This window comes from Heptranchias perlo, chromosome 11 (assembly GCF_035084215.1).
Source record: "Heptranchias perlo isolate sHepPer1 chromosome 11, sHepPer1.hap1, whole genome shotgun sequence".
Lineage (NCBI taxonomy): Eukaryota > Metazoa > Chordata > Chondrichthyes > Hexanchiformes > Hexanchidae > Heptranchias > Heptranchias perlo.
The window spans coordinates 5520039-5546162 of NC_090335.1; the positions used below are offsets into that span (position 1 = coordinate 5520039).

General features: G+C 49.4%; 1 protein-coding gene across 2 annotated transcripts in view; it reads right to left on the reverse strand.

Moving 5' to 3' along the window:
• The window catches only part of mcf2la (mcf.2 cell line derived transforming sequence-like a), a 249981-nt gene that overhangs the window by 64845 nt on the left and 159012 nt on the right, over nucleotides 1–26124 (reverse strand). For both annotated transcript variants that reach the window (XM_067992473.1, XM_067992474.1), the window contains exons 16-21: nucleotides 15477–15543; nucleotides 14311–14426; nucleotides 12889–12958; nucleotides 9614–9706; nucleotides 6781–6873; nucleotides 296–421 (exon numbers count right to left, since the gene is read on the reverse strand). In XM_067992473.1, the coding sequence (XP_067848574.1) occupies nucleotides 296–421; nucleotides 6781–6873; nucleotides 9614–9706; nucleotides 12889–12958; nucleotides 14311–14426; nucleotides 15477–15543 (565 nt within the window). The remainder of the gene's footprint in view (nucleotides 1–295; nucleotides 422–6780; nucleotides 6874–9613; nucleotides 9707–12888; nucleotides 12959–14310; nucleotides 14427–15476; nucleotides 15544–26124) is intronic.

Sequence of the window (26124 nt, forward strand, 5' to 3'; positions counted from 1 at the left end):
TGTTCACTTGCAAACAAAGTTCTTATTGTGGATGATTTCATTGACATCCTGCCTATTAAAGAAACTCGGCCCATAGGAAACATTCTTAATCTTGAGAAAATATTGCATCAACCACAACCTGCCACTGTGTAATCTGACATACTAGTCATGAAAGAAACTAGTTGTCAGGAGATTTGTAACTGCACAAGACCACATGTAGATAGTGTTGAAGTGAAGAGTATCTAGGTAATCAGTGAGTGAGGTGTGTGGCATCATTTCACCACGTTGTTCTCAATGAGGTCAGCTTGCGACTTACCTCATACCCTGTGATGGCGATCTGGTGCATGGAGTCATTCACAGCTTTCAGAATTCCCAGGATAGCTGCCAGTGCTTCCTGCAGATCCTCAGCTCCCTCACAGTTCTTACTGTACTTCAGCAACTCCTGTCAAACCAGACACAGTCATTAATCCCTCAAACAAAACCTGATTGAGATACTGGACCACTCAGCTCCAGACCTCATTACAGCCTTGGTCCAAACATGGACAAAAGAGCTGAATTCCAGAGGTGAGGTGAGAGTGACTGCCCTTGACATCAAGGCAGCATTTGACCAAGTGTGGCACCAAGGAGCCCTAGTAAAATTGAAATCAATGGGAATCAGGGGGAAAACTCTCCAGTGGCTGGAGTCATACCGAGCACAAAGGAAGATGGTAGTGGTTATTGGAGGCCAATCATCTCAGCCCCAGGACATTGCTGCAGGAGTTCCTCAAGGCAGTGTCCTCGGCCCAACCATCTTCAGCTGCTTCATCAATGACCTTCCCTCCATCATAAGGTCAGAAATGGGGATGTTCACTGATGATTGCATAGTGTTCAGTTCCATTTGCAACCCCTCAGATAATGAAGCAGTCCGAGCCCGCTTGCAGCAAGACCTGGACAACATCCAGGGTTGGGCTGATAAGTGGCAAGTGTAAGATTCTCAAAATTCACAGATCCCCCAAAACTCGGAGAAAAACCCTAAAGAAAAGGACTTTGGACTCTTATCTAACCATTTCAGGGTGATGAAATATTGGGCCGACTCACACACACGCCGCACCAGGAAGCATCAACCAGGGAAAAGTACTTTTCGAGGAATCCACGTCCTTTAAGGGACTCGCTTCCTCGAAGGTGCGAATGTAAGAATTCTGGGAATTCACCTTTTCCCTGAGTATGGAAAACTTTGACCATTGACTAAAATCCTAAGATGGAAGGATAGGTGAGAGGTCAGACGAATCAACAACACACACAGGAGAATGTGGGAGAATTACTGCTTCAGACATGTCTCTGTTTTAATGCAAAACCTACAGCAGGTGGTCAACACTCAGCACTAATTCAAAAGGCAGTAGGCCATTGAAAGAGGCAACTGCTCCAGACATGGTGGGGCCATGTCTTTGTTTTAAAGCAAAACCGATCAACACCTAGGACGTTGGATACAAAAGGAAGCCTTGTGTGGCAAGCTCTACAAATCGGAATTAACAATGTCAAATCGAGAAAAACAATTGCAACATGATGTGAAACCATCAAAAGCCATCAAAGATTCTGAAGGACTTTGTAAGAACTGCTCAAACAGACATGAAGTGCCTTTTTTTAAGTGACGAAGACCATTGTAAGGGAGGGATATAGAAGTGGAAACTTGAAAACTCTCTCTCTCTGGCTCTTGCTGGCTCTTGTGTTCTGCTGCTCTTGTTCTGCCTGTCTCTGGAAGGAGAGCAGCTTCCAGCGAAACCAACGAACCCCACGTGAGAGAACCAGTCAGCCAGACCTGCAAGGGCAAAGGATTGTTCAACAGCTCGGGAGGCGACAGTTCAACAAGGCGAGGGGCAACAGAGAGAAGGTCAGCAGCTCTAGAAGCAGGCCAACACACAAGAAGAAACCAAAGCATCAGCCCCAGGGACCTCGCGGCAACAAGGGCCTCACGAAACAACCAGCCGAATATTGCCACCAACCAACCGGGTAATATTGGGCCACCGCGACCAAAGAAAACCGACTCGGGAGAAAACCCAAGATCCACAAAGTTTCTATTCTACGATCTATTCCTGACTTACCTCTGGGTGAATTACTGTCGAGGATTCGTTTGGTGAGCATTATCTCTGGTCTTTTAGAGTCCAACTTAGCTAGTAAGGTGGGATTGGGAGGGGTGAGGTATCATTCTACTGTAATTTCCCTCGTGTGTACCGAAGTGTTCCCCATTTTATTAGAGTGTTAAGATTGTTGTGTTGTATTTTCTCTCTTGAATAAAGATCGAAGTTTCTTGCACCAAAACCGGTTGTCTGCTGCACTTTGTCACAACCCCCAAATAAGTCCAAGGTCGAGAACCCAGGGAGTGGGAGCGATCCGAACCGCTCAGAAGTCAGAGGTGAAGTTGACACACACCACCACCCCCTACACAAGTAACATTCGTGCCAGACAAGTGCCAGGCAATGACCATCTCCAACAAGAGAGAGTCTAACCACCTCCGCTTGACATTCAACGGCATTACCATCGCCGAATCCCCCACCATCAACATCCTGGGGGACACCATTGACCAGAAACTTAACTGGACTAGCCACATAAACACTGTGGCTACAAGAGCAGGTCAGAGGCTGGGTATTCTGCGGCGAGTGACTCACCTCCTGACTCCCCAAAGCCTTTCCACCATCTACAAGGCACAAGTCAGGAGTGTGATGGAATACTGTCCACTTGCCTGGATGAGTGCAGCTCCAACAACACAAGAAGCTCGACACCATCCAGGACAAAGCAGCCCGCTTGATTGGCACCCCATCCACCACCCTAAACATTCATTCCCTTCACCTCCGGCGCACAGTGGCTGCAGAGTGTACCATCCACAGGAACTCGCCAAGGCTTCTTCGACAGCACCTCACAAACCTGCGACCTCTACCACCTAGAAGGACAAGAGCAGCAGGTACATGGGAACACCACCACCTGCACGTTCCCCTCCAAGTCACACACCATCCCGACTTGGAAATATATCGCCGGACCTTCATCGTCGCTGGGTCAAAATTCTGGAACTCCCTATCTAACAGCACTGTGGGAGAACCTTCACCACATGGACTGCAGCAGTTCAAGAAGGCGGCTCACCACCACCTTCTCGAGGGCAATTAGGGATGGGCAATAAATGCTGGCCTTGCCAGTGACGCCCACATCCCATGAACGAATAAAAGAAAAGCATGTTTGTATAAACAAAGTCTCTTGCTTGTCCTACTCAAGTCTACGCTTCAATAGGTTAAGCTATTAAAACAAAGGTTTTTTGTGATTTTTCAGGTTGTACATCGAATTTGAAAGTTACAGTGAAGTATAGGAGAGAAGCTCTTAAACTGGGTTCATGACTTATGAGTGTTGTTATCCTACTTGTGATTCCCATTGTCCCTACAGGGCTCACAGCAGGAGCGAAAGGAAGGAAGACCAAGCTTCCCACGACCTCCAGCGGATCCCAGAACCCATGAAAAGTAAGGTCATGGGCAGTAGCGGAGGTAGGTAGTTTGCCTGCAGTCTGATTTTCACTATGACCGTCAATTTAAAAAAATTATATACAAATAAACAGGCACCGAAAGTCCATTTTTTTTAAAGCACGTGGCCTGGTTTGAGCCTAGTTTTCAAATGCAGTTTTTGTCAGTTTTTCAGGCATATTCCCTAGTTTTTATTCAGTTTTCTTCTGTGTGGCCTGTTTTTTTGGGACAGTTTTCTTGCATGTTCCCTGGTTTTAGTCTGTTTTTTGTGTGAATGGCCGGGTTTGGCCTGGTTTGTGTGTGAATGGCCTGCTTTCGCTTTTTGTGTGAATTTTTAAAAAATTTGTTCATGGGATGTGGGTGTCGCTGGCAAGGCCGGCATTTATTGCCCATCCCTAATTGCCCTTGAGAAGGTGGTGGTGAGCCGCCTTCTTGAACCGCTGCAGTCTGTGTGGTGAAGATTCTCCCACAGTGCTGTTCGGAAGGGAGTACCAGGATTTTGACCCAGCGACGATGAAGGAACAGCGATATATTTCCAAGTCGGGATGGTGTGTGACTTGGAGGGGAACGTGCAGGTGGTGGTGTTCCCATGTGCCTGCTGCCCTTGTCCTTCTAGGTGGTAGAGGTCGCGGGTTTGGGAGGTGCTGTCGAAGATGCCTTGGCGAGTTGCTGCAGTGCATCCTATGGATGGTGCACACTGCAGCCACAGTGCATGGGTGATGAAGGGAGTGAATGTTTAGGGTGGTGGATGGGGTGCCAATCAAGCAGGCTGTTTTGTCCTGGATGCTGTTGAGCTTCTTGAGTGTTGTTGGAGCTACACTCATCCAGGCAAGTGGACAGTATTCCATCACACTCCGGACTTGTGCCTTGTAGATGGTGGAAAGGCTTTGGGAGTCAGGAGGTGAGTCACTCTTCGCAGAATACCCAGCCTCTGATCTGCTCTTGTAGCCATTGTATTTATATGGCTGGTCCAGTTAAGTTTCTGGTCAATGGTGACCCCCAGGAAGTTGCTGGTGGAGGATTCAGCGATGGTAATGCCGTTGAATGTCAAGGGGAGGTGGTTAGACTCTCTCTTGTTGGAGATGGTCATTGCCTGGCACTTGTCTGGCGCGAATGTTACTTGCCACTTATCAGCCCAAGCCTGGATGTTGCCCAGGTCTTGCTGCAAGTGGGCAGGGACTGCTTCATTATCTGAGGGGTTGCGAATGGAACTGAACACTGTGCAATCATCAGCGAACATCCCCATTTCTGACCTTATGATGGAGGGAAGGTCATTGATGAAGCAGCTGAAGATGGTTGGGCCTAGGACACTGCCCTGAGGAACTCCTGCAGCAATGTCCTGAGCCTGAGATGATTGGCCTTCAACAACCACTACCATCTTCCTTTGTGCTAGGTATGATTCGAACCACTGGAGAGTTTTCCCCGATTCCAACTGACTTCAATTTTACTAGTGCTGCTTGGTGCCACACTCGGTCAAATGCTGCCTTGATGTCAAGGGCAGTCACTCTCACCTCACCTCTGGAATTCAGCTCTTTTGTCCATGTTTGGACCAAGGCTGTAATGAGATCTGGAGCCGAGTGATCCTGGCAGAACCCAAACTGAGCATCGGTGAGCAGGTTATTGGCAAGTAAATGCCGCTTGATAGCACTGTTGACGACACCTTCCATCACTTTGCTGATGATTGAGAGTAGACTGATGGGGTGGTAATTGGCCGGATCGGATTTGTCCTGCTTTTTGTGGACAGGACATACCTGGGCAATTTTCCACATTGTTGGGTAGATGCCAGTGTTGTAGTTGTACTGGAACAGTTTGGCTAGAGGTGCGCGGCTAGTTCTGGAGCACAAGTCTTCAGCACTACAGCTGGGATGTTGTCAGGGCCCATAGCCTTTGCTGTATCCAGTGCACTCAGCCGTTTCTTGAGATCACATGCAGTGAATCGAATTGGCTGAAGACTGGTTTCTGTGATGGTGGGGATATCGGGAGGAGGCCGAGATGGATCATTCACTCGACACTTCTGGCTGAAGATGGTTGCAAACGCTTCGGCCTTGTCTTTTGCACTCACGTGCTGGACTCCGCCATCATTGAGGATGGGGATGTTTACAGAGCCTCCTCCTCCCATTAGTTGTTTAATTGTCCACCACCATTCACGACTGGATGTGGCAGGACTGCAGAGCTTTGATCTGATCCGTTGGTTGTGGAATCGCTTAGCTCTGTCTATAGCATGTTGCTTCCGCTGTTTAGCATGCATGCAGTCCTGTGTTGTAGCTTCACCAGGTTGGCACCTCATTTTTAGGTATGCCTGGTGCTGCTCCTGGCATTCTCTTCTACACTCCTCATTGAACCAGGGTTGATCCCTTGGCTTGTTGTGAATAGCCTGCTGTGATCCGGTTTTTCTGTGAATGGCCGGATTATTGTGTGAATGGCCTGCTTTGGTAGGGTTTTTGTGTGAATGACCTGGTTTTTGTGTGAATGGCCGGATTTTTGTGAGAATGGCCTGCTTTGGCCCAGTTTTTGTGTGAATGGCCGGGTTTGGCCCGGTTTTTGTGTGAATGGCCGGGTTTTTGTGTGAATGGCCTGCTTTGGCCCGGTTTTGCATGAATGGCCGTGTTTTTGCGTGAATGGCCTGCTTTGGCCCGATTTTTGAGTGAATGTTCTGGTTTTTGAATGTGTGGCCTGGTTTTTCTTTGATTACCACACGCGTGTTCTGGTTATTGTCCGGTTTCTATGTTTTGTTCTTAAAAAGCTCTTGTCGCCATCAAATCCCTCAATCAAACATTAACAATTACCAGTTCTAGATCCTTATCTCATTACCACCTTCCTGCTGATTTATAAATATTTTGTTTTTAGACCGAGATACTGATTTTTCGAATGATCTCAGCATGGAGCAAGGCCGGTGGGTCAGATAGATTGTGGAATGACAGGTGTTGTCCACACTCTGCAGATATGCATGGCCATTCACTGAGGCTTTCTGCCTGAAGCACTCATAAGATCAGTACCTCATTGTTGCTGACCTATCCATGGCAATGAGTTGCGGGGGTCAGCGAGTCTGAGAGTAGACCAGTCAAATCAACGCACATCTGGAGCTGAGACTTGCCTGGGTAAAGATGTTAATTCAATTAAAACCCATCCACCTAGTTCTACTGATGATGCCATCATTACTTGCTGCTTACACTAAAAGTTGGTGTTTGTTCTCCACAACGGCTCGAAGAGCCCTCATTTATTAACTTGCACCGAGTGCATGCTCGGGGGACACCTTTTTGCTCAGAGCCACTTCTAACTTTCCTTGAGTTCTTCGCTGTTCGGTGCTGGTGCTGAGCCTTACCTTCAGCAGTAACTGGTACTTTGTTATCCGCTGCACAGGTTTCAACAAATAGGAATCCAAGCCCAGCTTGTGTTCCAACTTTTTCTGACATTCCTGAAACACAAAACATTTTGCACAAGAAATGGGAAGCTGAACAAGATTTGTGGTTTTGAGTGTTACTACTGAACACATTTACCACCTAGAAATGTGCATCAAAAAGTCCCGCCGCAAAATGTCACAGAAAAATCCTCATGCAATGTCAATTGCGCTGACATAATGTGTGTTTTGGGGTACTTCTTTCAGCACACAGGCCAACACAACCCAATTGGAGAAAGCTGTTCGTAGATCACACAGAGGAGACAGGCCGTTCAAACCCTCTAGTTCACCCTTGTCCTGTGATTGCAGTTTAACTGGAAATAGTGCTGGGGATTAATCTTTTCCATTCCACTCAGTATTTAATATCCCTCTGTAAGGTCCCCTCGTTCATCTCTTTTCAAGGATGATGAAGCCAAGATTTACTAACCTTTCCAAATAACTGAATCCTTCCAAAACTAGGGATCAGCCTCTGGCCTTTCTCTGCACCATTTCCAGGACTCGGATGTTTCCCTTGTGCTTTGGTAACCAGAACAGCAACACTGAAGGTGCAGCTTGATCAGAGCGCAGTACAGGCCGACCCCCGCGCAGTACAGGCCGACCCCCGCGCAGTACAGGCCGACCCCCGCGCAGTACAGGCCGACCCCCGCGCAGTACAGGCCGACCCCCGCGCAGTACAGGCCGAGGATATAGACAGGCTGGTGGCATGGGCGGACATGTGGCAGATAAAATTTAACGCAGAAAAATGCGAAGTGATACATTTCGGTAGGAAGAAAAAGGAGAGGTAATATAAACTAGAGGGCACAATTCTAAAAGGGGTACAGGAACAGAGAGATCTGGGTGTATATGTGCACAAATCATTGAAGGCAGGGCAGGTTGAGAAAGCAGTAAAAAAGCATACGGGATCCTGGGCTTTATAAATAGAGGCATAGAGTACAAAAGTATGGAAATCATGATGAACCTTTATAAAACACTGGTTCGGCCACGACTGGAGTATTGTGTCCAGTTCTGGGCACCGCACTTTAGGAAAGATGTGAAGGCCTTCGAGAGGGTGCAGAAAAGATTTACTAGAACGATTCCAGAGATAAGGGACTTTAGTTATGTGGATGGACTGGAGAAGCTGGGGTTGTTGCCTTGGAACAGAGAAGGATGCAGGGAGATTTGATAGAGGTATTCAAAATCATGAAGGGTCTAAACAGAGTAGATAGAGAGAAACTGTTCCCATTGGCAGAAGGGTCAAGAACCAGAGGACATAGAATTAAGGTGATTGGCAAAACAACCAAAGGTGACATGAGGAAAAACTTTTTTACACAGCGAGTGGTTAGGATCTGGAATGCACTGTCCGAGGGGATGGTGGAGGCAGATTCAAGCATGGCCTTCAAAAAGGAACTGGATAAGGACTTCAAAGGAAAAAAATTTGCAGGGCTACGGAGATAGGGCGGGGGAGTGGGACTAGCTGGATTGCTCTTGCATAGAGCCGGCACGGACTCAATGGGTCGAATGGCCCCCTTAAATGCTGTAACCTTTCTATAATTCTATGACCCCAGCCCAGTACAGACCGACCCCAGCCCAGTACAACTTCAGCATGGTGACCTCAGATGTGCTGAACCGTTTTGACAATAAAGCTCAGCTTTCTTTGCTTTGTTAATTGTTGCTCTGTAATTCTTGGACATGCTACGATCACTCCCCGATCTCTTTCAGCCTCTCCCATTACTGGTTTGATACCATACATTCAGTAAGTGTGTCTTTCAGTTTTTCTTCCATTGTGTAAGACCTTGCATGTTTCTGTATTGAATTTCACCTGCCATTATTCTGCCCGCTTGCAGATTTTGTTCAGGGCCTTCTGTAGTTCCTTGATTGCCACTCCTGTGGAAATATTCAATGTGAAAACACTGGCCAGACCATTCCAGTGTGAGTACAGCATTGTAAGGGGAAGCTCTCTTGATTGTGGTGACCCATGAAGGGTGGCTACACTAGCTTAAGGCAGAGGCTAACCTGGGTAAAATTTGGATCTGGCAGGAATTGGCTGAAAGACAGGAAGCAGCAGGTACACCACTCCACTAATTTGGACCTGCTGCTTCTGCAATTCCTGTCAGCTCCAATTTTGCCCGGGTAGTCTCTGCCTTTCATTGGTACAGTCACCAGATGTGCACCCGACAGCCTCTGTAACTATGGCTCAGGTGCATTATCTGTCCTAATGCTCCTTGACATCTCCATGGAGTCTGATAATGGTTAACTACTGCAACCAAAAACATGCCCCTTATAGAGAGCTCCTGGAAACATTACTCCGCATATCACCTTCCCCCTTTATGTTTACAGGCAGGAACCAGTTGTACTGGGCCCCATTGCAGAATGCAGATATCAGTTGCTGCATCAGTGGAAAGGTGGAGGATGGGCTCTCCTTTGAAACTGGCTGCTTTAATCTGGGGACAGCACATTCACTGGTAGCCTCTGAGATCACAATACTGTGGTTCCCCTGACCCTGGAGCCATTTCAATTATGGAATGCAGCCAGCACAGGTAGGCTCTGCTGTACTCCTGTGATAAGGAAGCTTCTTAAATGAGCTACTAGCTTGGCAAATGCAACCTTCGGAAGATTGCAGCAGGTCTCTAGAGTCCACTGAGCTGCAGTTAGGAGATAGCGCTGTCCTCCAACACACCGTGCCAAGCATCTTATCCAGCTTCACAGTCCTGGAAGTTTAATAAAAAACGAATAAGCAGCACAGTCGGAGAAAGAGTCAGTTCTAAGAGATTAAAAGTACCTGGAAGAAGATGCAGTCTGAACACTGCCTCCACAAGCTTTCTGAGCGGGGTTTATTTCGACAGTACCGCTCGTAAATCTGAAGGTCTTCCATCTACAAAAATACAAACAATCTTATTTCAAGATGTTCGTCACTTTAAAGATTGTTAACTTTTGGAATTTTACTGTCACCACATTTAGTTTTCTACTTGGTGAGTGACTGGCAATATCTTTTCCAGAAACCCAACACCAGGGGTGGGCACACCTACACTTCTTGGAACAGAATCCTGAAGGTCTGGAGCAGGATTATTTTATTTTCATCTTTTTTAAGGGTGCCTTGTCACATAATTCGCTCCCACCATGCAGGAAATGACTAAACCCATCTCAACACTAACTCACTGTCATACTGCTAATGTTTATTTTTGGTGCAATCAAGTTAAGGCACCACAGGTAGAAACAGGCCCTGCAGATTATTATTTTTTTTTAAAAGAGTCTTTTTTAACTTCTAAACACTTTGTATTGGTAATCCAGAATGTAAACTCGTACAGTCCATTTACTGCACAATACCACCAATAATCCACAGTTTTCACAGATGCCATTTGGGGAACAAGGATTAGTATCCTGGTCAATACTTATCCCTCAAACATCATCATTGAAACAGATTATCTGGTGATTTATTGCATTGCTGTTTGTGGGATCTTCCTATGCACAAATTGGCTGGTGTGTTTCCTACAATTCAACAATGACTACACTTCAAAAGTACTGTGCTGCCTGTAAAGGGCTTTAGGACAATGATAACTTGCATTTATATAACATCATTAACGTATAAAAACGCCCCAAGGAACTTCACAGGAGTGCTATCAGACAATAATTGACACTGAGCCAAAGAGGGAGATATTTGGATTGGTGACTAAAAGCTTGGTCAAAAGGTAGATTTTAAGGAGGGTCTTAAAAGGAGGAGAAAGGTAGAGAGGTTTAGGGAGAGAATTCCAGAGTGTGCGGCCTAGGCGGCTGAAGGCACGGATGCCAATGGTGGGGCGAAGGGAGTGGGGGATGCACAAGAGGCCAGAGTCAGAGGAATGCAGAGTTCTTGCAGGTTTATAGAACTGCAGGAGGTTACAGAGATAGGGATGGGTGAGGCCATGGAGGGATTTGAACATGAGGATTAGAATTTGAAATTGGAGACGTTGGGCGACTGGGAACCAATGTCGGTCGGCGAGCACAGGGGTGATGGGTGAACAGGACTTGGTGCAGGATAGGATACGGGCAGCAGAGTTTTGGATGAACTCAGGTTTATGTAGGGTGGAAGATGGGAGGTCTGCCAGGAGAGCATTGGAGTAGTCGAGACTGGAGATGGGGGCTTCAGCAGCAGGTGGGCTAAGGCAGCGGTGGAGGAGGGCGATGCTACGGAGATGGAAATAGGGCGGGCTTTGTGACTGTGAGGATATGGGGTCGGAAGCTCAACTTGGGGTCAAATCGGATGCCAAAGTTGAGAACAGACTGACTCAACCTGAGACAGTGGCCGGGAAGGGGTATGAAGTTTGTGGCAGGGGCCAAAGACGATGGCTTCGGTCTTCCCAATGTTTAACTAGAGGAAATTGCAGTTCATCCAGGATGTCAGACAAGCAGGCTGACAACACAGGTTTTTTGAGGAAGGTTTAATGCTGGCGGGAAGGGGGACATTACCAGAGGAGAGGGAATCATTAACCATGTCAACTATCATGGGGCCATGGGTGGTCAGCAGTTTAGTGGGAGTGGAGCTGAGGGAGCAGGAGGTGGGTCTCATGGACAAGACGAGCTTGGAGAGGGCATGAGGGGAGAGAGGAGAGAAGCTAGAGGAAGACTTGGGTTCAGGGCTCGGGCAGGAGGAGGTTAAAAAGTGACAGCATTCCTTCTCAGGTGCCAGCGTTTACATTGAGCCATGGAGAAAGGGGTGGAGTCTGAATGAGCTACGGCCAGAACCATCCCGGCGCCTTGCTCCTGGGAATCCTCAGAAGGGTAAAAGGGGCAGAGACCTCCTGCCCCTCTGTGATGCCCCAGGATATCCCCCGGGGAGAAGGGAGGGCGAGCTTAGTGCTTGCGCCTAAAGCACGCAAAAGCATGAAATAATGGGCACTTAATTTTGCTGTGTGATTGCCTACCTGGAAGGGCACCCAGGAGGTTCGGCCTTCCAGCCAGCCTCTTTACCACTTCCCCTCCCCTCCCCCTCCCTGAGATTGGAGATTGGTTTTGGACATTACTGTAGTGCTGCATTTCTGCCCCCATTTCCAGGTGGAAGACCCAGCCAGTGGGTGCTCTTGTCCCTTCGGTGCTAAAGATTGAACCGTAAAGTAAAGGCAGGGGCAGATCCCGTCAGCAGGGGCACACTTTAATTCATAACTTAAGTTTTGTCACTGAGAAATAGCAGCAGTGCGATACATGGACGTGAGAGGGAGGGGGCCGAGCCGAGCGGGAGGGAGGGGGCCGAGCCGAGCGGGAGGGAGGGGGCCGAGCCGAGCGGGAGGGAGGGGGCCGAGCCGAGCGGGAGGGAGGGGGCCGAGCCGAGCGGGAGGGAGGGGGCCGAGCCGAGCGGGAGGGAGGGGGCCGAGCCGAGCGGGAGGGAGGGGGCCGAGCCGAGCGGGAGGGAGGGGGCCGAGCCGAGCGGGAGGGAGGGGGCCGAGCCGAGCGGGAGGGAGGGGGCCGAGCCGAGCGGGAGGGAGGGGGCCGAGCCGAGCGGGAGGGAGGGGGCCGAGCCGAGCGGGAGGGAGGGGGCCGAGCCGAGCGGGAGGGAGGGGGCCGAGCGGGAGGGAGGGAGGGACCGAGGGAGCGGGGGAGGGAGGGAGGGAGCGACCGAGGGAGTGGGGGAGGGAGGGAGGGAGGGAGTGAATGGGAGGGAGCGAGTGGGGTGGAGGGAGCATGTGAGTGGGAGGGAGGGAAGGAGTAGGACGGAGCGTGGGAGTGGAAGGGCGCGAGGGAGTGAGGGAGCGGGAGGGAGGGAGCAAGGAGAGAGAGGGGAGTGTGAGTGAGTGATTGAGTGAGTGGGTTGGAGGGAGGGAGGGAGAGCATGGAGGTGGGAGTGGGGGCGGGAGTGGGTCCTGGCCATTCAGGTGCAGGTATTCCAAGGCCCCTGCAGATACATTGGGAGGTTTGGCTAAAGTTTCAAAATTGTGCAGTGAATCATTTGTAAATGGTGACCCCTGTATGTGGTCGATTTTGTGTGCTCTATATTTGCAGCTTTTTGCTATCTAGGGCCAGTCCTGTGCTTTGGCAGTGACAGTACACCAAAACATTGACTTAATACAAACTGAGTTTACATACCCGTTCAAGAAAACATCGTCCCACCAACTCCGGACAGTCGATGTAATTTTCCAGCTCCCTCAGGAATATCCTAAATTAAAAGAAGGAAATGTATCTGCTCAGCTCGGGCTTTTCAAATTCTCTGAAAAACAAGAGCCCCGAATTGACTTCAGGGTCACGGTGACCCGCTGGCTCTGGACATTCCCGAATTGAGGCCGGGACCGGACCAGGACTGAGACTGGGACTGAGGCCGGGACCAGGACCGAGACTGGGACTGAGGCCGGGACCAGGACCGAGACTGAGGACAGGACCGAGACCGAGGCCGGGCCTGAGGCCGGGACCAGGACCGAGACTGAGACTGAGACTGAGGCCGGGACCAGGATCGAGACTGAGACTGAGGCCGGGACTGAGACTGAGACTGAGGCCGGGACCAGGACCGAGACTGAGACTGAGGCCGGGACCAGGACCGAGACTGAGACTGAGGCCGGGACCAGGACCGAGACTGGGACTGAGACTGGGACTGAGGCCGGGACCAGGACTGAGACCGAGGACAGGACCGAGACCGAGGCCGGGCCTGAGGCCGGGACCGGACCAAGACTGAGGCTGGGACCGGACCGGGGCAGAGACCAGGATGCTCCATTTCCCAGGCTCAGAAAGAAAGAATGAACTTGCATTTTTAGTACCTTTCATGACCTCAGGTTGCCCCAAAGCATTTCACAGCCAATGAAGTACTTTTTGAAGTGTGGTCACTGTTGTAATGTAGGAAATGCAGCAGCCAATTTGCACACAGCAAAGTCCCACAAACAGTAATGTGAAATGACGAGGTAATCTGTTTTAGTGGTGTTGGCTGAGGGATAAATTTTGCCCAGGACACCGGCAAAACCCCCCTGCTCACCTTCCAGTCGTGCCATGGGATCTTTTAGGCCCACTTGAGAGGGCAGACGGGTCTTGGTTTAACATCCCATCTGAAAGACGACACCTCCGACAATGCAGCACTCCCTCAGCACTGCACTGGAGCGTCAGACTAGTTTTTGTGCTCAAGTCTGTGGAGTGGGGTTTGAACCCACAACCTTCTGCCTCAGAGGCAAGGGTGCTACCCACTGAGCCACAGCTGACACCGTGGAAGTGTTCCTGCCAGCTGATACTGGGCGAGGGACAAGGCACACCTGGCTTCAGATGGGGTGCAAGTGGGCCCCACTGGGGATGGGTCCAGGTAAGGGGAGTGGCCTGGATCCCTGAAGAAAGGTGGATTGGCCCCCAGGGGTTGCTGGATGGAGTTGGGCGTAGATGGGCACCGGATTTTCTGCCCGCATGAGCAGGTAGGCACTGGAGATACACCCAGAAGGAGCATGGGTGCTCACTGGCTGGTGCCCTCCCACTGATCCCACAAACCCCAGCAACCCATGGATTTCAGGGCGACACTTGGTCACACAATGCTTATACCTGTTATGGAAGTCATAAATTTCAGGCATATTGCCAAACAGCACATCCTTCTTCTTCTGCAGAACCATTGGGATGAATGGAATCATCGAGGGATTTTCCATCTCGGCAGCATATCCCTGGAGGATGAGAAACAGTAGGAATACAACCAGATCAGTTCTGGCACTGACCATCAGAAGAGACTTCCTGCCAATGGCCATCAACAGGTAGAACATCTTGAGGTTATTGACATGGTTATAGTCAGACACTTTGTGAAAGTTATGCCAGGGATACTGGGGCCTTACTTTACCCTTCCCATACCATTCTCGGGACCTGGATTACAGGCAGACTCATCATGGCTGGGATATTGATTCATAGGATACAATACCTCATTTATTTACCTGGTAAGCACGATTTGCACAGGCCTCACTGTAATTAAGGTGCTTGCTGAATTCTGTGAATGGGATTTTAACTCCTTATATATAGCTGCTGCTTTTCTCTAACAGTCTGTGAATTACTTTACAGGAGGCCAGCGTTCAAAAACGCAATAAAGATTTTTTTCTGACATAATCGTACACCCTGACTGCAGAATGAGTTTTGTGATTTTCTTGAAAACACGAGTTGGAGCAGTCCATACAGCCTTGGAACGTGCCAGCCATGAGTCTGAACATCTCTCGACACTTTCATTTTTAAATAAACCACTGAACTCCATATCTCTCCTCCTTCTCTTCCTTAAATAGGCAACAGTTAATGAACTTCCTCTTCATCTCCCAAGAAGACAGAAAAAGTTTTAATTTTCTTCCAACAATCACAAATGAATCATTCAGTCACAAACACACTATAATACAGCCTAATATCAATTCATCTCTGTCACACCAATGGGAAAAGAAAATGTCTCAGAATAAAAATAAAATGAACCTGAACAACAATTAAACTCAAGAAGTGTCTCTTCCCTGTGCTCCATGAAATGCCATCCTCTTCCCTCAAAAGTTAGACAAAAAAAAAGTGAGGATTTGTTCTTTATTGTACCCACTAAAGTGATTGGGTTCTGCCTCTCTGATGACACAAGAGATGGACAATAAACCTGGCCGACTGCTTCACTGTAACTGTCACTCTTCAATCACAACAACCTAAATGAGCCAAAGTACAGTAACACTCATCGCAAACAGGAACAATGCAAAATGACTTACCTCCAACACGCAAAGCAATTCCTCTACATAGGCTCGTTCAGTCTCAATCAGCTCATTCATTACATGACTGTGGAGAAAAGGAAATAGATAATCTCGTAACCTTGTTTAGCATATGATGTGGAGATGCCGGTGATGGACTGGGGTGGACAAATGTAAGGAATCTTACAACACCAGGTTATAGTCCAACAAATTTATTTTAAAATCACAAGCTTTCGGAGATTATCTCCTTCGTCAGATGATTGAATGAAAAGGTTCTCAAATCGCATATCTTATACGATGTTGGGACAGCATCACACCAATCAAAAGGTGTCGTTGTTATTCAAACAGGCCAGTCACGGAGAACAGCACGTCCCAGTACACTCGATATACATTGTGTCTTTTACACAGGCAGGCAGAAAGAAACTTAAAATGGCAGAGAGAGAGAGAGAGAGAATTTTAAAAAACATATAAATTTTTTCCCCTTTTTGCTGGTGGGGTTACGTGTAGCGTGACATGAACCCAAGATCCCGGTTGAGGCCGTCCTCATGGGTGCGGAACTTGGCTATCATATAAGATATGCGATTTGAGAACCTTTTCATTCAATCATCTGACGAAGGAGATAATCTCCGAAAGCTTGTGATTTTAAAATAAATTTGTTGGACTATAACCTGGTGTTGTAAGATTCCTTACATTTGTTTAGCATAAGTACACGGAGATAGCAAGAACAGTACAAATCTGCAGCCTCAGTGTAAGGATGCCTACTGTCTGCCGACAGAATAACAGTGGCTACACTTCGAAGAGTAATTCATTGGCTGTGAAGCACTGTGGCATATTCTGAAAAAGTGATAAGGCATTATGTGTAAGGTCTTCTAGGCTCACCATTTGATACAAATAATTCTAGAACAGGTTAGAAAGCACACTGGTTGTGTCAGAGGACCGCTGTATTTATTTTCAAATATTACTTTTTAAAAGATTTATCTCTGAAACACAACTTGCATTTATATAGCTCCTTTAAAGAGATAGGTTTTAAGGAGCGTCTTAAAAGGAGGAGAAAGAGGTGGAGACGCGGAGGGGTTTAGGGAGGGAATTCTAGAGCTTAGGGGTCTAGGCAGCTGAAGGCACGGCCGCCAAAGGTGGTGCAAAGGAAATCGGGGATGCAGAAGGGGCCAGAATTGGAGGAACACAGAGATCTCAGAGGTTATAGGGCTGGAGGAGGTTACAGAGATAGGGAGGGGCAAGGCCATGGAGGGATTTGAACACAAGAATGAGAATTTTAAAATCGAGGTGTTGCTGGACCGGGTGCCAATGTAGGTCAGCGAGCAAAGGGGTGATGGGTGATCGGGACTTGGTGCGAGTCTGGATATGGGCAGCAGAGTTTTGGATGAGCTCAAGGGAGGCTGGGCAGGACAGCATGAAAATGATCGAGTCTGGAGGTAACAAAATCATGGATGAGGGTCTACTAAGTCTGTTAACGCTTCACTCAGATGTTTCTAAACTTGCCTGCTCCCCACACCCGATTGTCCAACAGTGTTGACAGCTCGAACACAAACAGAACATGTACAAAACTCATTTAAATGTCCTATCAGATGTAACTGAAGGGCTAGTTGGGCCAGCACTCGAAACCCTTCGGGTTATGCTGTGCACACATAGCTTCAGCTCGCCACATTCTGACCTCTTCAGAAACCCTACTGCTCCATAAATTGTCGGCTCTAACTGAACTCGAAGTTATGGGGGACAGATTCCTCGAGTTTGCTATAACAGGACAGAGAAGACCAAACAGGACAAGGGATCCCTAGGTGCATTGCATATACCCACTTTTACCAACACAACTCTCTCATCAGGTCTAGGCTGAGTTACCTGGCAATGTTGGAGAAGAACTGCTTTCTCAGGTTCAGGTTCAACAGGGAGACAATGTGCCATTTATAGCAAACAGACTGGCAGACAACCTCGACCACAGGAACGACACTGCCAGTGGCACCAGCGTGCTCAGCTTTTATCCTCCTGGGCCAGGAAAGGGAACACCTACAGTATTAACCAATTTGCAGGATGTGGATGGATGAAACTAATAACTGTGGCACTGATCGGCAAGGCCAACTTATGCATATATTGGCTACTGAACAGAAACACTATGATAGGGCTACCCAATCTCATCACATTGCCAGATTCCCCAAAGTCCAAGGGGTACCTATGTGGATATCTCGGCCTCTAGATACAATCACATAGTGTACATGAACTGAAAAGGTTTCCATTCTTCCAGTGTTTAGCTGGTCAGAGATTGGAAACAATGGATCATGTAGGTCAATGCTCGCTTCCCAAGTATGATGGTTTCATTCCAGGGCAATTGTCTGTGCCAGACTTATTGGAAAGCGATGGCCATCTACAAGGACAGCTCCTCAGAGACAATGGTTAATTAAACTTTTGCAGCAGCCATACATAGCAGCATAGAGCAGATCCAGTGAGGCCCATGCAGCTACCAGCAGAATCATCAAGTGCATCATATGTCTTGACAAATCAGAGGGTACCCAACAGTACAGTCTCAGAATCTCTGTCACCTTTTGGAATTTTTTACCATTTTCCCCACAAAGGATCTTGGTTGATTTATATTAAAAAAATGTTACCTTTAAGTTAAATCCAGAACTCAAGGGATTAAAATGACCACAGCAGGATGGGAAGTGATGGACGAGACTGTAGAATGTTGATACTTGCAGATCACTTCAAATGGAGACAATAAGGGCTAGATTTCCCTTTGACTTGTTGCCCATTTTCAGGAAGTTTTGGGGCATTAAACCCAGTAAAACGGGGCAGTAATGGCTACTGCCTTAACTCCACTGCTAAAACTTGCATCAGAATTCTCTTCCAGAAAATGTGCCATTCCCCTTTAACGTCCATCCTATCGTATTTAAACAGGGTCATGTGGGTACGTCTAACCCTCCCACTCCATTTTCCTCAACTCTGCCCCAAACCCAACCCTGGTTAACACCACTGCCACATAAACGGTGACCCAAGCAGCACAGCGCCATCCCTGAGGCGGGTGTCACACTGAGGAGGCTATTTTGTTCGCTGGAGCTGAAGGTTGGTGTTCCTTTGCCTGCATATTGATATTACCTGTTTGTACTCTGGAGGGACTGTCAGCTCTTTACCTGCCCTGTTGTGAATGAGGAGATGGAAGAGGCTAGATGGGGGGGGCTTTTAGACTGAGGCATCATCGAAGATATTTGTTCCCTACACACAGATCCACTCACCAGGATCTACAGGCCAAGGTCTTACTTAGACTTTCCTGACCGTCAGTGCCTCAGAAGTCTGCGCTTTCCCCCCACACGCTATTGGAAGATTTATCAATTGCTGACTGGAGATCTGCAGCTCACTTCCACCAGGAAAGCAGCATTGTCTGTACCAGCCAAGGTCACCACAGTTGTTCAGAGAGGTGCAAGGAGTGAGCGATAGAACACATGTGGCACTCAAAGCACCATACGACAACTCCCTCAACTTTATGAGCAGGAAAGGCTTTCATTATGTAGCTAGTGTGCAGTGCCAATAACCTATCCTGCACATTAACTTCTGCTCCCCAGGAAGATGTCATCGTGCGACAATCTAACACACCAGCCCTGATGACTCAAATCCAGGTATCAGGGCTGTCCCCTACAGTCGTGGCTATTCCAGTAAGGTTTCCACAGAGGGATGACAGATATAATGAGGCCCAAGGGTGATACAGCAGACTATTAAGCATTCTGAAGTCTCATTTTAGTTGCCTGAATGAATCTGGTGGAGCCATGCAACATGCCCAGCGAGAGTCTCCAGAATCACTGTGGCTTGCTGCATAATACATAACATTGTGATGAACAAAAGGCTTGCTGCTTCCAGAAGCTGATGGTGATGATGATGAAGACAGAGGGAGGGATTTCCCTCCTCATAGCATGAGGCAGGTGCACAGAAATCAGCCACGTCAGCCATGGCTCGACGGTATCACTCTGGCCTCTGAGTCAGAAGGTTGTGAGTTCAAGTCCCACTCCAGAGACTTGAGCACATAATCTAAGCTGACATTTCAGTGCAGCGCAGAGGGAGTGCTGCACTGTTGGAGGTGCCGACTTTCGGATGAGACATTAAACAGAGGATCTGTCTGCCCTGTCAGGTGGACGTAAAAGTTCCCACGGCACTATTTCGAAGAAGAGCAGGTGAGTTCTCCTCAGTGTCCTGATCAATACTTATCCCATAACCAACATCATTAAAACAGATTATCTGGTCATTATGTCATTGCTGTTTGTTGTATCTTGCTGTGCGCAAATTGGCAGCTGCGCTTCCTACATTACAACTGTGACTACACTTCAAAAGTACTTAATTGGCTGTAAAGTGCCTTGGGACATCCAAAGGCGCTATATAAATGCAATTCTTTCTGTCTTTCAGGAAGGAGTGCACATTGAACAGAACAACCAGCAGCCAAAGAACTTATTGCCCAGTATTTTCAATTGATAAAAGTTGACACACCAAATAAAGTCACTTCACACCTGTCTGTTCTCTCTCCTACACCCTCACAAAGTCCCTCGGTGTCAAACACTTCTGCCTATTTCCTTCATAAGTCAAAAGTCTACATTTCCCTGCTACCATCCAACTCCAAAAGTTGGCAAACATACACAGAAATGAACTCAGACCTCAGGCCGTGTCTGCTTTGCAAAACAAAATTCACCAAAACGTGCCACAAAATCCAATCAACCCATTTACTCCACGAGCTTCTCCCTCAGATGAGGTTAAGTGGTGGGTGACAGGGATGATTTCCCTGGAGCCATAGGAAGCCTGAGGTGCCTCTCGACTCAGTAAAGCAGAGAGATCAGCTTCCAGCAGGATTTCTCTTCCAGTGGCAAGGGGGGCTAGGCCCATTTCTGAAGCTCCCTCATGAGCCGGCACTGGAGGGGGTTTTCAGAAGCACGTTCACTGCCACTCTCCAGAGAGGGCAAAGCCTGTGTCCACTCCTTGCAGCCCATTGATGCAGGGTACATGCTCACAGGTGTCATCATAGACCTAATACTGTCACCCAGATCTTGGAAGTCCTGATAAAGTAGAGTGTTCAGGGTGATCCTCAGGTCAGCTACTGAAGAGTGGTAGGTGTCACGCTAGAAGCTGTTCCTGGTGCCTTGCTGCTGCAGAAACCTCCTGGACCATCTCCTTTGTCATGTCATGAGAAACTTGATGGCACCTGTGTTTCTTCCTGCAATGTGTCGCAGATGCATGTAGTGGACTCCTCCCATTTCTCCATCAAGGTGACCGTATGTGTGGAAACCGTCTCCATTGCCTGCATGAAATCGATGCTCCCTAATCATTGGTCTATTGTGGACTGGGCCTCTGTAATCTGTGTCCCTACACTTCTTAGCTGAGGGCCATCATTTCTACACCCTCCATGGAGGAATGGCACACTCTGTCTGTTCCACTCCCAGCTCTTCATGGACACGAGTGCTCAGTGCTTCATCCAGTGACAGGCTCATCTAACTCACCAACTATTCTCCCCTGTGAGTGCCTCTGGGCTGGTGCTGGAGTTGGGGAGATTCCATGATGGAGTTAGTTGCGAGGATGTGGCAGCAGTTGATCTGGGCGTATCAGGAGTTGTGGATCTGGAAGTGCTTGGCCTCGTCCTCCAAGGCACTCCCAATGATGTGAAAAACTGAAGCACTTGTTTAGCTGTGTCACAGTGACATTTCCCCTGGAGAAATAGCACTGAGTATAAGGGCACTGCAATACATTAAGGAAGCACATGAAGCTAACCCTACCTATGGTGGCCCTCGCCCAGCATCTACCAACCTGCTCTTGACCTCCAACCTCACCGTCTCCCATTGCCTCTCCTGTCTGCCCGCCCATTATCTGCAGAGCTTTCTTTGTGTGGACTCAGGGCTTTCAGTAGTGGTGTTCTTCCCCTAGTTGTAGTTCTTTCAGTGGTTGTGCACGTGACCTTTTTCTTTGCAGGAAGAGAACGCAATGTTAAAGGAATGCGAGTGGCAGGAACACTTCCTTCTCCCCTATAACTGCAGGTGTCCCATGATGATGAGACCTGCAAGTACATTCTCACTTTAATGAACCGTCCTTCAAGACTAGCAGAATTCCTTGCACCAGGCTGTGAGTTCACAGAGTGGTTGTGAGTTAAGATGGTGCTTCACTGTTTGCAGAGGTTTCCCTTTGCATAAGTCAGTGTCTCTGTCACCCAAGTGGTGAGAGAGAGAAAGAGGTAAGAGGTGAATGAAGGCTCCATCAGTAGACTGGATGTAGATTGAGAAAAGTGCCTTATCTTACCTTGGTCACCCTTGTGAAATCGTTAAACTCCTTCCGGTATTTGATAGCTGCTCTTGGGTGTGGAGGCTGCACTCACTGCTTCAACAACCTCCCTCCGTAGAGTCTAAACCATACTCTTACGGGGCTTACTAACCTCCATCGCCAGGAGCCTTTCCTTTAGCTAGTAAAAGACCAATGGATGCATCTGAGAATCTGGGAGCCCGTCCTGATACTGACCCTACCCCCACCAGGTTGCTGCTCCTTCAGATATCCTCCCATTTGTGGCTCCTGGACAAAGGTTAAATATAACATTGTTCGTCATATTAGTATTGATGGCACGCACATGTCCATATGGGTCCTACCCTCAAACACCACCTCTATGAACAATTCCACTCCATGAATGTGCAACAGGCGCGTGACCAGAGGTACAGAACAATGCATGCGAGTTCCCACTACCCTGACAGTTCCTATGATTCCTTTACTTCACTGAAATAATGGTGGCACCATGGATTTACAAGGCCAGAACAGCTGGATGGATTATCCTGGGTAACCAAGAGTATCCAATCTCATTGTCCCACTCTCACCCCATAGTCCTTGGTCAATCCAAAACCAATCCCACTATCCCGCCCACTCCCCAGAGCCCTGTATCAATCCAAAACTAATCCCACTGTCCCGCCCACTCCCCAGAGCCCTGTATCAATCCAAAACTAATCCCACTGTCCCGCCCACTCCCCAGAGCCCTGTATCAATCCAAAACTAATCCCACTGCCCCACTCTCTCCCCATAGCCTTGTATCAATCCAAAACTAATCGCAGTGCCCTGCTCTCTCCCCATAGCACTGTATCTTCCTCTGCTTCAAATATTTATTCAAGTTTTCTTTAAAAGATGCAACGGTCCCTGTGACAAAGCATTCTGTGCTCCAACAACCCTCTGTAAAGAACTTTCTCCTAATCTTTCGCCTCACTCTCTGTGACAATTTTAAATGAATGGCCCCAAATTACTGACTACCCAGTAAATGAACTAGCCTTTCCCTAATCACTCAGTCACAACGCTTCATAATTTTTAAATCCCCTATTAAATCTCCTCTTAGTTTTCTCTGCTCCAGTGGAAATATTCCCAGTATCTCAAGTCTCTCCTCATAACTATAGTTTCCCATCTCTGTCAACATCCTGGTGAATCTAATGCTGACCTTTAAACGGGCCTCTCAAAACCACACACAGTATTCCAGCTGTGGCCTAACAAATTCATCATTACTCCTTCACTCTTGGACTCTACACTCCTAATTTATAAAACCCAAAATGCTGTTGTCCTATTTTATGGTTTTATTACCTGTACTCACACTTTCAGGGAATTCTGTTTTGAGCCCCTGGCTCATCCACACCCTTCAGCATCATTCCATTGAGTGCACACTACTGTTCTTTATTTTTCCTCCCAAAATGAATTAGCTCAAACTTTTCCACATTAAATTGTACCTGGCACCTGTCTGCCCATTCCACTAACCTGTCTATGTCTTCCTGAAATCTTTTCCAGCCCTCCTCACTGTTTGCCAAACCCTTCTGTCTCATTAGCAAATTTTAAAATTGTGCTCCTTAAGCTCAAGTCTAAATCATCTCTATATACCCAGAACTAAAGTGGAGCCAGCACTGACCCCTGGGATACACCACTCCCAACCCTTCCCCAATCCCCACACTGACCCCTGGGATACACCACTCCCAACCCTTCCCCAATCCCAGCACTGACCCCTGGGATACACCACTCCCAACCCTTCCCCAATCCCCGCACTGACCCCTGGGATACACCACTCCCAATCCTTCCCTAATCCCAGCACTGACCCCTGGGATACACCACTCCCAACCCTTCCCCAATCCCCGCACTGACCCCTGGGATACACCATTCCCAACCCATCCCCAATCCCCGCACTGACCCCTGGGATACACCACTCCCAATCCTTCCCCAATCCCCGCACTGACCCCTGGGATACACCATTCCCAACCCTTCCCCAATCCCCGCACTGACCCCTGGGATACACCACTCCCAACCCTTCCCCAATCCCCGCACTGACCCCTGGGATACACCACTCCCAACCCTTCCCCAATCCCCGCACTGACCCCTGGGATACACCACTCCCAACCCTTCCCCAATCCCAGCACTGACCCCTGGGATACACCACTCCCAACCCTTCCCCAATCCCCGCACTGACCCCTGGGATACACCACGCCCAACCCTTCCCCAATCCCAGCACTGACCCCTGGGATACACCACTCCCAACCCTTCCCCAATCCCCGCACTGACCCCTGGGATACAACACTCCCAACCCTTCCCCAATCCCCGCACTGACCCCTGGGATACACCACTCCCAACCCTTCCCCAATCCCCGCACTGACCCCTGGGATACACCACGCCCAACCCTTCCCCAATCCCAGCACTGACCCCTGGGATACACCACTCCCAACCCTTCCCCAATCCCCGCACTGACCCCTGGGATACACCACTCCCAACCCTTCCCCAATCCCCGCACTGACCCCTGGGATACACCACTCCCAACCCTTCCCCATTCCCCGCAATGACCCCTGGGATACACCACGCCCAACCCTTCCCCAATCCCAGCACTGACCCCCGGGATACACCACGCCCAACCCTTCCCCAATCCCAGCACTGACCCCCGGGATACACCACTCCCAACCCTTCCCCAATCCCAGCACTGACCCCTGGGATACACCACTCCCAACCCTTCCCCAATCCCCACACTGACCCCTGGGATACACCACTCCCAACCCTTCCCCAATCCCCGCACTGACCCCTGGGATACACCACTCCCAACCCTTCCCCAATCCCAGCACTGACCCCTGGGATACACCACTCCCAACCCTTCCCCAATCCCCACACTGACCCCTGGGATACACCACTCCCAACCCTTCCCCAATCCCCACACTGACCCCTGGGATACACCACTCCCAACCCTTCCCCAATCCCAGCACTGACCCCTGGGATACACCACTCCCAACCCTTCCCCAATCCCAGCACTGACCCCTGGGATACACCACTCCCAATCCTTCCCCAATCCCAGCACTGACCCCTGAAGTACACCACTCCCAATCCTTCCCCAATCCCAGCACTGACCCCTGAAGTACACCACTCCCAATCCTTCCCCAATCCCAGCACTGACCCCTGGGATACACCACTCCCAACCCTTCCCCAATCCCAGCACTGACCCCTGAAGTACACCACTCCCAATCCTTCCCCAATCCCAGCACTGACCCCTGAAGTACACCACTCCCAACCCTTCCCCAATCCCAGCACTGACCCCTGAAGTACACCACTCCCAATCCTTCCCCAATCCCAGCACTGACCCCTGAAGTACACCACTCCCAATCCTTCCCCAATCCCCACACTGACCCCTGGGATACACCACTCCCAATCCTTCCCCAATCCCAGCACTGACCCCTGAAGTACACCACTCCCAACCCTTCCCCAATCCCCACACTGACCCCTGGGATACACCACTCCCAACCCTTCCCCAATCCCAGCACTGACCCCTGGGATACACCACTCCCAACCCTTCCCCAATCCCCGCACTGACCCCTGGGATACACCACGCCCAACCCTTCCCCAATCCCAGCACTGACCCCTGGGATACACCACTCCCAACCCTTCCCCAATCCCCGCACTGACCCCTGGGATACAACACTCCCAACCCTTCCCCAATCCCCGCACTGACCCCTGGGATACACCACTCCCAACCCTTCCCCAATCCCCGCACTGACCCCTGGGATACACCACGCCCAACCCTTCCCCAATCCCAGCACTGACCCCTGGGATACACCACTCCCAACCCTTCCCCAATCCCCGCACTGACCCCTGGGATACACCACTCCCAACCCTTCCCCAATCCCCGCACTGACCCCTGGGATACACCACTCCCAACCCTTCCCCAATCCCCGCACTGACCCCTGGGATACACCACGCCCAACCCTTCCCCAATCCCAGCACTGACCCCCGGGATACACCACGCCCAACCCTTCCCCAATCCCAGCAATGACCCCCGGGATACACCACTCCCAACCCTTCCCCAATCCCAGCACTGACCCCTGGGATACACCACTCCCAACCCTTCCCCAATCCCCACACTGACCCCTGGGATACACCACTCCCAACCCTTCCCCAATCCCCGCACTGACCCCTGGGATACACCACTCCCAACCCTTCCCCAATCCCAGCACTGACCCCCGGGATACACCACTCCCAACCCTTCCCCAATCCCCACACTGACCCCTGGGATACACCACTCCCAACCCTTCCCCAATCCCCACACTGACCCCTGGGATACACCACTCCCAACCCTTCCCCAATCCCAGAACTGACCCCTGGGATACACCACTCCCAACCCTTCCCCAATCCCAGCACTGACCCCTGGGAT